This window comes from Dromiciops gliroides, chromosome 3, assembly GCF_019393635.1.
Source record: "Dromiciops gliroides isolate mDroGli1 chromosome 3, mDroGli1.pri, whole genome shotgun sequence".
Taxonomy (NCBI): domain Eukaryota; kingdom Metazoa; phylum Chordata; class Mammalia; order Microbiotheria; family Microbiotheriidae; genus Dromiciops; species Dromiciops gliroides.
In genome coordinates this window covers 157,723,774-157,741,096 of record NC_057863.1, presented here as the reverse complement: position 1 = coordinate 157,741,096, position 17,323 = coordinate 157,723,774, and the positions used below count along the sequence as shown (strand labels likewise).

Genomic DNA, 17,323 nt, shown 5'->3' with positions numbered 1-17,323 from the left:
TGAATTAGAAATTAGACAGGCAGGCAGGCTGGCAATGCAAATGTATACCACTATATACCAGGTACTGTGCTAAGCAATGGGGAAAGCAAAAAGAAAGAAAGCTAGCTCAAATCCTGGCATTTAATAGTCCTATGACTGGCGGCAAACCCTTACCCCTCCCAGCTTTGGTTGGCTCATTTGGGAAGGTGAAAATCATAGTATTTGTACTACCTGTCCAGAGTATTGTAAGGAAAGTACTTGGTAAACCTTAAAGGGCCAATAAGTGAGTTAATATTATGGCAATTCTAAGTCATAAGGTAAAGATATAAGTCATAGTAAATCAAGGCTGAAAGGCACCCTAGAGGATTTCTGGTTCATGGTCCTCATTTTACAGATGAGAAAATGTAGTCCAAGAGAATTCATGGGATCATCAATTTATAGCCAGAAGGGACCTTCCTCACTTTACAGATTAGGAAACTGAGACCCAGAGAGGCTGATTGTCTTACCCAAGGTCACATCAAGTGACAGAGCGAAGATTCAGACCCAGGTGGTCTGACTCCACAGCTCTTTCCTCTATATCACATTATTTTCTACTGTTCTCTGTTAATGGAGAACATGAAATGAATCTAAAAGAAAGTGGGTAATCAAAACTCAGTTCTATTTGGCTTTTGAATATGTTATGATTCCGTTTCTTAATTATACTATGTGAAGGCAACATCTATTCCAATTGGCTCACATTTCTTGAGTATTTAGCAGCAGAGATTGGGAAGGGGAGTGAGTATTCTGGGTCCCTAATTAGAAGGTCAGTATTTTAGATACTTTGAACTTGTCTAACAACTCCTAGCTTAACCATCATGAGGATTCACAGAGCTGTCATTGAGGGAATTTCTCCTCCCTGGCTGAAGCCATGCAGTGTTATACATGGACAATTAATAATTGTACTAGCAGTATGTGTTTTCCTCTGTTATACACAGGAAAGTGTACACTACTCCTGTCTTGTACACAGAACAGAGTGGATTGTACTCATGATGATTCCTTGCAATTGCCCTCTCTTCCTTTGTCCGTAAAATAGGGGGTTTGATCTTGCTTCACACTGAGGAATCTTGGCTAGACCATTGCTGGGAAAATATCTAAGACCTTTCCCCCATTCAAGACCTCAATATCCCAGAGGTTGTCATGATGGAGTTTGACCAAACCAGAAGTTCTCTCTTTTTTTTTTTTTTTGGCTGGGTAGGGGGGTTAAGTGACTTGCCCAGAGTCACACAGCTAGTAAGTGTCAAGTGTCTGAGGCCAGATTTGAACTCAGGTACTCCTGACTCTAGGGCTGGTGTCTTGTCCACTGTGTATCCACTGTGCCACCTAGCTGCCCCCTAGACCAGAAGTTCTTAATCTAAAGTTTGAATTCTTAAGAAAAACCTTTTTGATAATTATATTTCAATTGTTTTTCCTTTTAATACTATGTATTTTATTTTATTGGTTTAAAAATATTATTCTGAAAAGAGGTCCGTAGGCTTCATCATGACACATCAGAAGTTAGTAACTTCTGGACTAAATGATCACTAAATTGCTTTCTATAATCACTTTTCAACAAGTCAGTCTACAACAGATAGGGCTGTCTCACTTCTGGGGAAGGTCCATGGTGTCTCTCATCCATAGATGGTATTCAGAAATTATAGTGGTCCTGGAGGACTTGTTCTTTTATAAAAGTTAAAAAAAATAATGCAAAGTTTGGTGTTTTATACAACAAGTAAAACTGCAAGTTGATAGGAGTGAGGACAAGGCGATTTCTCCCCTGCTGACTGATGATAATCCAACATCTGGTACTAAGTGACTATATTGATAGAGATACATTGATTCCTTTACTCTTGGCTACATTTTGCTGCTGTACTGTTTGATTTTCCATTTAACAAAAGACTTTTCTATGTGTTTTTGTTTGCAGACAGCAATATTGAGGCGACAGGGTCGATACGTATGTTCAACGGTTCCTACAAATGCAGAGAAGGAGGCCCAAAGCTTATTTGTTACAGAGGTAATGCTTTTTAGTGTTTCTTCTAAGGAATTTGCATGTGTTGTTTGGGGAGTTTTTGATGGTTTTTTTTATCCCTTCTGGCTTCAGTGACTGTTTTCCAAAAATTGTCCCAGAAGTAGCTGCATTTTTATGGGGAAAAGTTGAATGTGCAGACAACACACCCTAGCTCATTCATGGCTTGCTTCCAAACCTTGAAAAGCTTAGAGAAGGGTTTGTCAGCAGTGAGTACTTCTGACCCCAAAGCACGCATTCTACAGGATTCCTGTAGTGTGACTAGGATGATGAATTAGTTGTGAATATGGGTGGATTGGCTTTTATCCAATTATTATTTAACAGATATGCAAATGACTTGCCCATTTACCCAGAATAAGTAACAACATAAAGCAAGGTAACTACCATATTATCTCTTGAAAGGAAGATGGGTTGGTATTTTTTTTAATGAGGGTGGGAGGTTCGTTTTCAAAGTTATCTTTAAGACTGGTTTCACATGTATGGTATGCCTGCCAACAATGTGGTAGGTAATAGCGAGAGAGTCATTTCTGGTATAGTTCCTGCTTGGTATGTTTTTCTAACTACAGTTGCTGAGAATTACAAATAGACACTATCTTACTAAGAATGGAATAGCATATTTAGCTGTGTTTTATAGTTTGTCAGATTGGATTTTAAAAAAAAAGAATCTAAATGTTTTGAATAGAAAAATACTTAACAAGTTATTGTCCTTCTTCCCCCACCGTACCCCCAATAGAAATTGGCCTAAAAATAAGGATATTTTAATTCCCATGTTCCTGATTAATAGGTTACTAGTTCTACCTTTATAGGTGAAGACCAACTATTGAGACTGTTAATACGATGATAGTTGAAAATTTGGAAAATTTAAATTTACAGTAAAAATTTTACTAGAGCACCTATCTGTTCTTGAAGAAGTTCAAAAACCCATCAGGATTAAATGAAATAATGTTATATAAAGCACTTAACATGGTACCTTGCATGTAGTAGGTGCTGTATAAATGCTTATTCATCCCCATATCCAAAGTACTGTAGCACAGTAATGAAATGACTCCAGTTGAATTCTTTGAGAATCTTCCGTTTAAGAATGAATGCTGGGGCAGCTAGGTGGCGCAGTAAATAAAGCACTGCTCCTGGATTCAGGAAGATCCGAGTTCAAATCCGGCCTCAGACACTTGACACTTACTAGCTGTGTGACCCTGGGCAAGTCACTTAACCCTCATTGCCCCACAAAAACAAATAAAACAACAACAACCAACCCCCCCCCAAAAAAGAACGAATGCTTATTTCATAGTACTTAAGTAAAACAATTATCAATATCATATCTGTTTCAAATTATTCAAAAACATGAAATATTAAGGGAAAGTAAAAATCTTATTCCTTAATTCTGGTATAGTTGCAGCATGGATGCATTTATTCCTCTGCGTTTGGAGACAGCATCATTTACCACTTTGGTGATGCTACCACAAAGGGTGGAGTAAAAAACACTACACTTCCCATCTGCCTTCTGGCCCCAAAGTGAATGATATAATAGCTGTTTAAAGTTTCAAAGAATATTGAGCATAGCTTCAAAATATTGATGCATTTTGAGTAGAGGCATGAAAGCTTAAATACAAACCAAATCATTGTTGCCAGACTTTTACTGCTCCATTGATTTGCTGCTTTTTGATGTCTAATTCTAGATTGAAATGACTTTAAAAAATTACATCAGATATGGTTAATTCATTTTTTTGTGGAACATGGTACTTTTTAATTTAGTCACCACAGAGATATGATGTTTTCACATTTTTTCCTAATGGCATTTTCATTTGTATGCAAATGCTGAGTACATAGATGTCTTATTTGCTTAGGATTTATGCCCTATCTATTTCTCAAAAAAAGATTTGAGGCAACTTCCATATGTTATATTGAGAGCACTTATTTAAGTGTATACTTCACATTAAAAGAAATAGAATGGGGCAGCTAGGTGGTACAGTGGATAAAGCACCCGCCCTGGATTCAGGAGTACCTGAGTTTAAATCCGGCCTCAGACACTTTACACTTACTAGCTGTGTGACCCTGGGCAAGTCACTTAACCCCAATGGCCCCGCAAAAAAAAAAGAAAGAAACAGAATGCCTTATTCTTCTTACAGAATTGAATCAATTTTTTTTTTACATTTAATTTTTAAAAGTTTTTTCTTAATTTCATGGAAACAAAAAAAACTTTAATGTGGGTTTTTAAAATTTTGAGTTCCAAATTCTTTCCCCCTCTCCATCCCTCTCTTTACTCCCTTCTTGAGAAGGCAGATAATTTGATATAGATTATAGATGTGAAATCATATAAAACATTTCCATATTAGCCATGTTGCAAAAGAAAAAGCAGACCCAAAACCTCAAGAATAAAAAGAAAATTAAAAAGTACACTTCAATCTGCATTCAGAATCTATTAGTTCTTTTTCCAGTGGTAGGTAGTATTTTTCATCATAAGTCCTTTGGAATTTTCCTGGATCTTTGAATTTCTGAGAATAGCTAGGGCATTCACATTTGATCATTGTACAATATTGCTGTTATTGTGTATAATGTTCTGCTGGTTCTGCTCACATCATTGCATCAGTTTATGTAAGTTTTTCCAGGTTTTTCTGAAATCCACCAGCTTGTCATTTCTTTTAGCATGGTAGTATTCCATTACATTCATATATCACAACTTGTTCAGCCATTCCCTAATTGATGGGCATTCCTTTGATTTTCAATTATTTACCACCACAAAGAGCTGATATAAATATTGTACATATAGGTTCTTTTCCTTTTTCTTTGATCTCTTTGGAGTACAGACCTAGTCAAAGGGTGTGAATAGGGTTATTTCGAGGATAAACTAAGATAAGATTTGTAAAGCCCTTTGTATGGTACTTGCATATAGTAGGTGCTTAATAAATGTTCCTGTCCTTCCCTAAGAAATGGTAAAATTTGGCTTTGGAATGTTTCTTGTGTTTAATTGTAGCCCTCTGTTCTAGATAGGAAATCACTTTGAAAGTTAAATTATTTATAAATATAAAGTATGTTTTAAAATAATCAGGACTGAATGGACTAGAGGTATAAAATGAGATGATTCTGGGATGCATTTTCAGGGGCCATTCGTATTTGTTACTAGGGAAGGCTTCTTAGGGAGTAGATGCTAATGGGTGGTGTGAGAGAGATATTTTTAAAAGAACAGTAATGATTTTTATATGAATAGAATGAAAAAGAGTTTAGAATGAAACATCAATAGAGCAGTTTTGTTACAACCTTGTTAAATTTTGTATATCCTTATATATACTTGTTAAATTTTATATGTACTTATTAAAAATCAAATTGTAAAAATTCATAGTTTCTCATATAAGCTTCTTTTTTGGTTCTTTTTTGTATATTGAAATGTTTGTTTTTATTGATAATTCACATTTTGAAAAAACCCACCATACTAGGAGTTGCTGAACGCTTTCTATCTAGTTCCCCACTAGAATGTGTTCATTTCCTGACTTTGACTGATGCAAAGCACCATCCTAAGCTGCTTCCTTTATCTAACCCTGACTTCCATTCGGCTTAGTTTCCATGGACTTCAGGGAATTAGCAAAATATTTTGGTCTAGAAGGTCAGTCCTGGTATTTGAGCCATATTGAGAAGCACATCCCTGATTTTACTGAGTTCTAAGAGTAATTTTAATAGTGAAAGATACATATTGATATCCAGGAAGGGAATACATTGTGGTGAATCTGGTTTTGATTAGCCAGTAGCTGATGAGAAAGTGCACATATGCTTTGTGACTCTGTTCTAATACCACTTGTCCTGTGCAAATTCAAAATCAATACTGTATGAAGGCTTAATCATGTTATTTTTAGGGTGTTAAAAACACCCCCATTCTTGGATGGATATTAATGGAGATTGTATATGAATTGCTATCGCTGAAGTTGTTCAAATGAAATGTATTTAGGTTAGTGCCACTAACAGAAGCTTTGACAATGGAATGGTATATAAATTTGAGGAAAATGTTTATGAATAAATCATAAGGGTTACTATGAAATGGAATCTGTCTAGAATCAAAAAATCCCATTTTAATAAAAATAAGGGGGGGACCCCTAAGACTTAAGAATGCTCTTAGGAAAAGATCCTTGGGAAGATGGATAAAAGTAAAATTTTCCTTGTCTTTGATATCATAGTAGTGACAATTAAATATCAACTAATATTTTAAAGTTAAATTGAGCTAAAGTTCTCATTCATTTACATCTTCATGGAGGGATAGTGACAATGAGAAGAAATAATTGTCTAGGTTATAGCATGCCTGGCCATCAGCAGAATTTCAAAGTATAAAGTCCTTTGTTTGGCATTTAAAGCTCTTCATAACCTGGCTTCTTTCTACCTCTCCAGATTTCTTACACGTTACTTCCTTCCATGAATTCAATGTTCTAGCTATGATGGTCTACTTGTTCAAGTTAGGTTTTCATACCCCATTGGGGGTTTTCTAGGCGAAGATACTGGAGTGGTTTGCCATTTCCTTCTCCAGCTCATTTTACAGATGAGGAAAATTAGGTCAACAGGGTTAAATGACTTGCTTAGGGTCACACAGTAAGTGTCTGAGGCCAGTTTTGAACTCAGGAAGATCAACTTGGACCCAATTCCAGGTCCAGGCTCTCTGTGCACTATGACGCCACCTAGTGGCCCCTTGCAGTTCCTCAAGCAGGACTTTCCATCTTCCATTTATGTCTTTTGAATTCATGGGCTGTCCCCCATGGTTGGAATATTCTCCTCCCTTATCTCTGCCTCTTGATTTCTCGAGCCCCCTTTAGGACTCAGCTCAAATTCTACCCTCTCCAGGAGGCCTTTCCTAGTTCCCCCAACTGCTAATGCCTTCCCTTTTCAGATGACCTTTATCTGCACTGTCTTATCTCTTTTAAATGCTTAGTTATTTTATGTGTTCTCTCCCATTAGAATGTAAACTCCCAGAGGGGAGATACTGGTTTTTTACTTTTCTTGTGTCCCCAAACACTTAGCACAGTGCCTAATTGATACAAAGGAAGGACTTACTTAGTTCTTTTTGACCAACCGACAAGTTAAACTGATAAAATGTAGAATTTAATGCCTTTGCCCCAGTGTAGGGGAAGGTTTTCATGAGGGGAAGGATAGTATTTGTACTGCTAAAATCACACCATTTAGGCAGTTATGTATTTTGCCTATAAGTTTGGCCTGCCTTGGGCTACTGTTTTTAAACTGACATCTCTTGATGTTTATTTCCATCCAAACAGTGCATCAAAACCTACAATTCTGACTGGCACGTTGTGAACTATAAATATGAAGACTACTCCGGAGAGTTCCGGCAGCTTCCAAAGTAAGTAAATCACCTGCCGTATCGTGGGATTGATTGTACTGAGAGAATGTTTTGTGCTTCTTTTATGTACAAATAAATAGTAAGTGATATATATAAATAAACATATATATGTATATATCTATATATCATCTACATCTAAACACACCCACACCCACATACACACCTACACACACACATCTTTGGTTTAAGATTTCTTTGCTTCTGTCTTTGGGAGTCAATAAAGACCCAGATGGAATCCATTGGAGAATTACTTGATTGTATTTTAGCCTTTACCATTAGTGTTTTCCAAGGTGTGCACTAATAAGAAATAATAATAAACTAATCATAAAAACCAATGACTTAGATGAAATTTCTTAAGCAGGACAGTTAAGGACAGAGATCTAAGTGTTCAAGAATGATTTTATCTTGGAGGGAATGTTGTCAACTTGGTGTTTTGTAAAAGAAGGTCTGATCTTGTTTGTTTAGTTGAAAAGAGAGCCAAAGCTCTCTTTTTTTGTTTTCCAACAAAAAAGTGGCATGTAAACTTTATTAAATGGAAACAGATTTACCTTGGGAAAACTCATACCTAAATATTTTCTTTTCTTTTTTTTTTTTAAAGATTTATTTTTTTTTCTGTTACATTAGAAAGATAGTTCTCAACTTTTGTTTATACAAGCAAAGCTCTCTTAAAAATGTTAACTCTTGGGGGCAGCTAGGTGGCACAGTGGATAAAGCACTGGCCCTGGATTCAGGAGGACCTGAATTCAAATCCAGCCTCAGACACTTGACACTTACTAGCTGTGTGACCCTGGGCAAGTCACTTAACCCCCATTGCCCCACCAAAAAAAAATGTTAACTCTTCCAGGTTTTTAACAAAGTTGAGTACATTGAGGTTGACTACTTGCACGTTCAGTGGGTCAGTGGCAGATGTTACTTTGGAGGTTGACTGGGGGATGCTTACATCTTGTTCATTATGAAAATTGAAAGCAGAATCTTATACTAACTTTTAAAAATAAGTAAACTGATTGGGCAGCTAGGTGGTGCAGTGGATAGAGCACTGGCCCTGGAGTCAGGAGGACCTGAGTTCAAATTTGACCTCAGACACTTGACACTTACTAGCTGTGTGACCCTAGGCAAGTCACTTAACCCCAATTGCCCCCCCCCCCGCCACACACAAAAGTAAATTGATTCTAGTGAATAAAAAATAAATTGGCTTGAACACCTATTCATTGGCTTTACTTTGTGTTGGCTTTATCTGTGAGCTAAGGTAACCTTTTTATAGTGGTCTCAGAGGATGAAACTGTTTATTTTTTCTATTTGTGTGGTTCAACCACTCCTTAATAATGTCCAGCCAGGTTTCCAATTGCCTTTTTTCTAACCTCAGCATAGAACACTCCCTCCAAACATTATCTTTTCCAGATGGTCTTCTCTTTAACTGTACTATAGTTTTAAAATCTTCCACTTGGGGACTCGTCATTTCTTTCTGTATAATTGATTTTCATTGGTCTTCTTTCCCATAAAATCCTGATTGGGAGATGATATGACTTGTATCATTAGTCATTTTGACTTTTTCTGTCACAAATGGAATTGGTCCATGACCACTGGTAACTGTCACCCAACCATCCTGATGATAGAGATGATAATTAACTGTCTACAAAATTCCATCTATTTTGGTGTACATACTCCCAGAGACATGGGGTTTCTCTTCTCATGTTAGCCCAAGCTATAATTGGAATATAGATTTAATATTTCATTCATAAATATAGTGAAGATTAATATTTAATACCTTAGATTCAAAACCCCATTTGGTCCTTTCTACTGTGAATTCTGTCTTAACTGTTTGATGTGTAAGAGAAGTTTGAGTTATAAGAGAAGGCCTTTATGGGCCCTTTCAATTCTTAGAGTTGAGGTGTAAAAAAAAAAAAAATACCAAAGCTCAGCCTACAAACTCCCAAGTGCCATTTCTATTTGAGTTTGACACAACCATCTTAGAAAATAAGAGTTGGGTAGTGCTGCCTGAAACTTCATCTCTTGATTGGTGAGTCCCTATCCTCCATTTCATGAGGAACCCCAGCCATGTTCAATTCACTCCACTCATTTTCTGGACTTTCTCATCTCCTTAACAGCAGTCTCAGCCATCATCTTCTCCTCCCCTTGTCTATTCCCTTTCAAGTGTTGTCTTCTATTAGAGTGCAAACACTAAGGGTAGAGCCTATCTTGTTTGCTTGTATTTATATCTTCCGCACTTAGCACAGGGTCTGACGTATAGTAAGCACTTAATTAATGCATTATCTATCTACCTATCATTTATCTATCCATCTATCCATCCATCATGCTATAAAATGGCTTTATTCCAAATGGAGTTTTATCTTCAAGTGCTTATGGAGAAAAATGGCTATTAAATAAACAGTTGAAATTATTCTGGCACCTCCTTCATCTTTGTTTCCTTCTTATGAGCTACTTTTTGGTCATTTGTTGTTTGGCTTTCTTAAATGAGCAATAGATTTTCCTGCTCAGAATCATAAAGCATTATATTAGGAAGGAATATTGAATAATGATCTTATTAAAAATTCTTGTTTTACTGATGGGTTAAGTGACATGCCCAAGGTTATGTTGTTAGTAAAACTAGGTCTGTAGTGTGATCTATCCTGATTCCCAGGGAATGTCATTTATGGTTTATTTATTCAGTCCAATGGGTTTTCCACATTGTCTAAATCTTCCATCGCCATGAATCATCATGAATCATTGGCATTATCTTATCAGTAGAAAGCAAAAAAAATAGGCTGGGTGTGGAATTTCAGGAACTGAGTTCAAATCCTGACTCCCTTGGAGATTCCACTCAAACACTGCCTTCTAACAAAAGTCTTTCCCAGTCTCTACAGTTGACAGAGCCTTGCCCTTTAAAGTTCTCTTACAACTACTCTGTTCTCCCTGTGCCAATTTATATACATTTTGTCTTTCCCATTAGAATATAATCTCTTTGGGGGCAGCTAGGTGGCACAGTGGATAAAGCACCGGCCCTGGTTTCAGGAAGATCTGAGTTCAAATGCGGCCTCAGACACTTGACACTTACTAGCTGTGTGACCCTGGGCAAGTCACTTAACCCCCATTGCCCTGCCCCCCCCCAAAAAGAATATAATCTCCTTGAGAGAAAGGACTGCTGTGACTTTTCTTTGTTTCACCAGTACAGTGACTGACATGTAGCAAATTCTTAAAAATGCTTATTGATTGTCTGATTGATCAAAATACTGATATGGATTGATCTTCTCCAAGAAAGTACCTTAAACATTCTTTATAAATTCCCAGTTTCCCTAGAGCTGAAGTAATGGCTGAAGGATGTGACAATATTAATAATCCTCACTTACTGGATAATTTATAGATAATAAGTGTATTGATGTTTATAATTTATATTGAAACTTCTTTCTTTCTTTTTTTTTAAAGCAAAGTGGCAAAATTGGATAAACTTCCTGTCCACGTTTATGAAGTGGATGAAGAGGCTGACAAAGATGAGGTTGGTTGACTGTTTATTACTGTTTCCCTTACATCTTAATCATTAGTTTAAAAAAAAATTGTCAAATGGAGCCTTTTTAAATAATAGCTTGGAAAATTAGAAAAGCAAACATCTCTCTATAAAATGTTATTTCTCATGTTTTTCAAAAGGGATAATAGTGGTACTTGCTTAATTGACAATATGAAAGGGATGAATTTTCTTTTTAAATCTTACTATTCACTTGCTTTTCTTTTTGTTCCCTCAAAATTTCAAAGGAATTGATTGATTGGTTCCAAAGGTATGGATTCAAAATACTGCTAGGGTGGTGGCAAGATATAACATTGGTTTATCAGATTTGGTATGTTACTAAAATATATCAGTGGGGCAGCTAGATGGCGCAGTAGATAGAGCACCAGCCCTGGAGTCAGGAGTACCTGAGTTCAAATCCGGCCTCAGACACTTAACACTTACTAGCTGTGTGACCCTGGACAAGTCACTTAACCCCCCAATTGCCTCACTAAAAAAAAATATATATATATATATATATATATATATATATATATATATATATATATATACACATATATATATGTATATATCAGTATCTCTACTCTCTAACTTTAAATTGTAGTTATTCACCAAAATGAAGAAAAATGGCAGAAATTAAATTTTAAAATGGGCACGTTTTCCCCAATAGCACTAAATTAATCCTTCAGTTTACAGAACTATTCATTTTTCTTTTTGAACCTTCTGCTACCCTTAAGGCAGATAGGTGGTGTGGTGGATAGAGCACTGGCCCTGGATTCAGGAGGACTGGAGTTCAAATCCAGCCTCAGACACTTAACACTTACTAGCTGTGTGACCCTGGGCAAGTCACTTAACCCCAATTGCCTCACCAAAAACAAAAACAAAACAAAACAAAGCAAAAACAAAAAAAAATGGGAAGAAACTTTAGCTTAGGTAGGTAGAAAGTATGCAAATATATTGAAGCATTTTTGTTGTTGTTGACCCATTTTTCAGTTGTGTCTAACTCTTCATGACTCCATTTGGGGTTTTCTTGGCAAAGATACTGGTGTGGTTTGCCATTTCCTTCCCTAGCTCATTTTCTAGATGAAGAAACTGAGGCAAACAGACTCAAGTGACTTGCCCAGGGTCATATAGCTTGTAAATGTCTGACGCCAGACTTGAATTCAGGAAGATGAGTCTTTCTCACTCAAGGTCCAGCACTCTATCCACTGAGCCACCTAGCTGGGTGTGTATGTGTGTGTGTGTGTGTGTGTGTGTGTGTGTACGTACATATGTGTTTTAGCCCCAGCTAGTTAGGGCATCGCTTCTCCTAGGTGGCTTCTCATTTGACAACAACAAAACCCTGTTGTGGATGGAGGGAGTATGATCAAGTGAAATGAGCCCTGGCCCAGGAATTAAGAGGACCCAGGTCCAAATCACACCTCTGATACTTCTACCTGTATAATCTTGGGCATCACTTTTCAGTTTCCTCATCTGTAAATTTTGAGGGTTGGACCAGCAGACCCAAGATCCCTTACAGGCCTATAGCTATGATTCTGTGAAACAGCAATGAGTAGGGAAGAAAGTTTCTGTGTTCCCCTTACTAATTTGCCTTTTGCTGCTTCACTTTTTTCTAACTTTCCACCAGTCCTTTAAAAAAATCCTTTGTCTTTTCCCCTCTTTTCCTCCCTTCTTATTCCACATTGAACTCACAGTTTTCTCCTTGCTTTCTCATTTTCCTTGCCTTCACTCCCTTTCTTTACCTTTCCCTGAACCAAGCCTCTGGGAAGTCTTCCAAGAATTTGATGTTGTCCTCTTAATCGTGTGGGAGTGTAATCTGAAAACATTTTTCATGAAACTGGGCGTGATCTCACAACTTGAGTGGTCAAGCATGGCATGTACTTTGATGCAGTTCATTAAAACCTTGCATATGCTGTGCTTCTAGGTCTTTGTGGTATTTTTGGAAATTTGGAATTCTTTTAATTTACAAATGAATGTTTTGATGAAAAGGACAATAGGACTTAATGCTAAGTATTGCATTGCAATAAGTACGTTCATTGATATAATGATGCTTATTCCTCCAAAGTGACACAGAGGAGAATTGAAACATCTGAGTAGTGTTCCAGTGGACTACATTTTCTCGAAATGCCACTGGGGAAAAATAATTATCAGTGTTTTCCTTTCTCCATAGGATGCTGCATCTCTTGGCTCTCAGAAAGGTGGCATAACCAAGCATGGATGGTTGTACAAAGGCAATATGAACAGTGCCATTAGTGTGACCATGAGGGTAAGGCTGTGTGTCATCCTGCAAGTATTTCATCCTTTGGTGGTGATGTTAGGAATGAATGGCTGCCCTGGATTTTATATCCAAAATAGAGTACCTGTTCTATCAGTTGGTCATACTTACTGTCTCCTAGTTCACCCTGATCACTCATATGCCCTGAAGAGCTGGGACAGGTTAAAGGTGACGTCTGAGAGAGCTGAGGTTCCCTTCTCTGTCGTAGAACAAATCGTTGCTACCTCTGCTCCATCACTTACAGAATGGAAATTGCTTGAGCTAAATTCAGCTTTTCCCCTATGACTGAAATAATGACTGCTAATTAAGTACAACACTAAGAGAAAAAAAAGGTGTAGATGTCATGAATGTGTAAAGAAAGTAGTTAAAAAGCAAAGACGTGAGCTAAACATTAGTGCAGAGTATAGGAAGGCTGAATAAAGGCCAAGATTAATAATTAGGATTGTATGGAAGGGGGAGGTAAGAATAGGAAAATGGAAAAGAAGGAAAATAAACATAGAGAACTGAATAGAAATGTTGATTGTTGTTGCTTTCATGTTGGAAAAGCAATGAGAAGTATGATAAAGCATGTCATTCTAGTGGTTTAAAAAACAACAACCCATTATCTGGATTTTAGTTTCTTTCAGTCCTTCCAAAATGGAATTTATACATACCATTCCTGCTTGATAGTAATGTTATATCATATTTCTATTCCCTAGGTGAGGGAGGTAATTCTTATAGATTAAGTTGAATAAGGGAGTTAACTCCCTCTCTCTTTATCTTTGTATGAATAAGATACTGCAATTATATCGTAGCTCATTCTAAAATCTGGGAATGTTTACTTTAGTCCAGTCAGTTTTGGAGCTCTCTAAAATAATAATTGTATATTTTTATGGTTTTAGTTATCTGTAGAGATAATGAGATCTTTATTTTCTTTTGAAATGATTGCAGTAAAAATTTTTTTCTCTCTCAGTCATTTAAGAGACGGTTTTTCCATTTGATTCAACTTGGTGATGGATCCTATAATTTGAATTTCTACAAAGATGAGAAAATCTCCAAGGAGCCAAAAGGATCAATATTTTTGGATTCTTGTATGGGTGTAGTTCAGGTAAATTTGGAAATAATTGCATTATCAGGTTTTGTTGTTATTGTTGTTAAACTTTAAATGTGGTGAATTTTAAAATAGGCATAATTACACTGGAAATGTTATATATGCACATTCATTTAAAACATATTGAACAACTATGTTCAAATTTTACTAGGGTACACAACCATGTCCAAGATATGGGCCCTTCCCTCAATAAGCTTAAAGTTTAGTGGGAGAGATAAGACAAATAAACAAATAACTGTGTAATTTAAGACCGAAATGTGGTAAGGACCTTAAGAGATATAAAGCCAATTATGTGAGAGGTTTTTATTTTTCTAAACAGTGAATGGGAGGTAGTTTATTTAGCCATTAGATGGTAAGAATACTCAGCAAGGATACAGCACAAATTCACTTGAGCACAACTTCTCTCTCTGTGTTGACCACACTCTGCTGCTGTTATTTTTTTGTCCTTCATTCTCGTTAAAGGACCATGACATTGGGGTGATGTCATGATTTGCACTGAATTGGATTTAAGTGAGGTAGGGCTATGGAAATTCACCAGCCTCACTCTCTCCTCTAGAGCCATCTGGGTCCAGTGACAAGATATATATCAGGACAACTGGAGGTGGCCCCAGATGTTTAAGGCAACTGGGGTTAAGTCACACGGCTAGTAAGTTTCTGAGATGAGATTTGAATTCAGGTTCTCCCAACTTCAGGGCCAGCAGTCTATTCACTGTGCCACCTAGCTGCCCCTAGCCTCAGGGAGAACAGTTCCTACTTTCTCATGATCAAATTTAAAGTCTGGAAAAGGTACTTCCTGTAGATTACTTAAACAGTTAAAGTAAAGGGGAAAGGAAAAAGGAATAGGCATTTATTAAGCACCTACTGTATGTCAGGAACTGTGCTAAGTACATTATCTTTTTTGATTCTCACAATAACCCTATAGAATAGGAACTGTTATTGAGCCTGTGAAATAGAATATATTATTTTTATTCCTACTTTGCAGTTAATGAAACTGAGGCAGACAGAGGTTAAATGACTTGTTCAGGATAATACATACAGACACAGACAGACAGACAGACACACACACACACACACACACACACACACACACACACTCAAGTTTTCCTGATTCCAGCCCAGCATTTTGTCCACTGGGCCAACTAGCTGCTTATATCTGATCTTGGCTTAGTATACCATTTTAAGATTTGAAAAGATAGATGAACCTAGTGAGGTGAAGAAACTTCCTGATGTATTACAGATCAGATAGATAGTAGCAGAAACAGGACTTTAGGTTTTGTTCATATATATGTGTTTATGTATGTGTGTGTATGCACATATATGTGTATTCTCTTATATTTTCCAATACAGATGACTAAAGGGAGGGAAGATTTATTTAAATGCTCTTTGTAGTTGTTTTGGAAGGGGCTTTATACTTGTTTTAGAAAGCGGGTGAAATTTCTGGTGATTTTGCATGTATTTTGCCCAGTTTCTTTATCAGGCCTAACAGGGAAATATGGATTCATCATTCTCACTCACTTCCCCAAAGGACCAGAGTAGAGGGTGATATGATTTTAGTTCATCTCCTTAGGCACTAGGCTGCCACATTCCTACACATGAGGCATGTGAGTAGAACCACTGCCTAACTATGTATGCTATTCTTAGAGTTGGAGGTGAGTTTTGGAGATTATTCATTCCATTCCTTTCATTATTTTGATGGAGATTCTTGGGCACTGAGAAGAGCTGGTTGGTAGCAGAGTCAGGATTTGATCTTGGGTCTCTTGACTTCTAGTTAAGTGCTCTTCATATTACACCATGCTACCTTTGTATGGGGCTATTCAACAGGGATAATATCACCCACCAGGCATGATAGTTATGGGCACCTTCATTTTCTGTACCCACATGTATCGTTGGGCTGCCTGATCTAGTATGCAGCACCATGTCATGGATAATAAGATATTGGTGTTTTTTTCTTTAATGAGCTTTATATAAGTTTCTCCTGTTGGCCACAACACCCTAAGAAAAAGCTGCTTCTGTTAATAATGCAGTAAAGAAGCTTGGAGTTATTGGCAGCATTGATGGAGAACTTTGATCATAGTTGCCTGGAGTAGGTAGCTGAACACAGCATCTTATGTGGGATTCCTTTAGTAGGTGTTTCAATTGAGGCTCAATTCTGGAAGAAACCTTTCTGGCTACTTTGAGTTGACCTTTACAGTGCTAGCATTTAAAAAAAACAAAAACGTTTGAAGCAAAACACATGCTATTGTGTGTGGTATTTGGCAAGACAGCTTTTACAGCCATAAGTAGTAAGAGCCAGAAAAACAACAACAATCTAACTGATTTATTATGTTATGTGAGAACCTTTGCTTTGTGTACAGCACAATATGTAGATATTCTGTTGGACTATGGGAATTAGGGAGATCTTTAGACTCTCCTTTCATAATCCTTAGGGTAAAGGCTTGGCAGAGTGGTGTGGGTGTATGTTTATTCGCTTTTAATAAGTTGCATTAGTCTTTGAAAAACTATTAAAATAATTTATGCTTTTTTGAAGATAACAATTATTCAATGTCTTGCCTAAGACTAATTGGCTTCCTAAAACTCCTTTGAGGTAATCAATAGAATCTAAATGCTTGTTAGATTTTGCAAGCATCTGCTTCTTTTCTTTTTCTTTTTCTTTTTTTTCTTTTTGCATCTGCTTATTTTCTACCCCACATAATAAGATGTGTTATGGTTATTTTAGAAGAGGAATTCTTCACCTTTTTTGTTTTAATAGTCTCCTTTGGTTGGATGAGACCTGTGATGCCCTTCTCAGGCTATGTTTTTAAGGAACTGAAGAAAATCTTATAAAATTGAATGCTGAAAACTATCTTTACATGTAACTGGAAAGAAATACTAGTAAGATTATAAAAGAAATAAATAAATGATTGGAGGAAATGACCCTTTTAGTTGATATTAGTGAAAAGAAAAATGTAATTTTTTCCATCCAACTTTATTGAAACTTTTGAAAATCTAATTATGGACCCCAGGTTAAAATCCCCTGTCACAGAATCTCTGAGGTGGAAAGTTACTATTAGTTATCATCTTTAGTTCTACCCTGTTATTTTGTGGGTGAGAAAATTGAGACTTGGTGATTTTCT

General features: G+C 36.7%; 1 protein-coding gene across 30 annotated transcripts in view; it reads left to right on the top strand.

Annotated features, from left to right (window-relative positions):
• The window catches only part of DOCK9 (dedicator of cytokinesis 9), a 366,360-nt gene that overhangs the window by 201,074 nt on the left and 147,963 nt on the right, over positions 1 to 17,323 (top strand). For all 30 annotated transcript variants that reach the window (XM_043997744.1, XM_043997733.1, XM_043997738.1 and 27 more), the window contains exons 3-7: positions 1,919 to 2,008; positions 7,267 to 7,349; positions 10,770 to 10,839; positions 13,016 to 13,111; positions 14,073 to 14,207. In XM_043997744.1, coding sequence (XP_043853679.1) covers positions 1,919 to 2,008; positions 7,267 to 7,349; positions 10,770 to 10,839; positions 13,016 to 13,111; positions 14,073 to 14,207 — 474 coding nt within the window. The remainder of the gene's footprint in view (positions 1 to 1,918; positions 2,009 to 7,266; positions 7,350 to 10,769; positions 10,840 to 13,015; positions 13,112 to 14,072; positions 14,208 to 17,323) is intronic.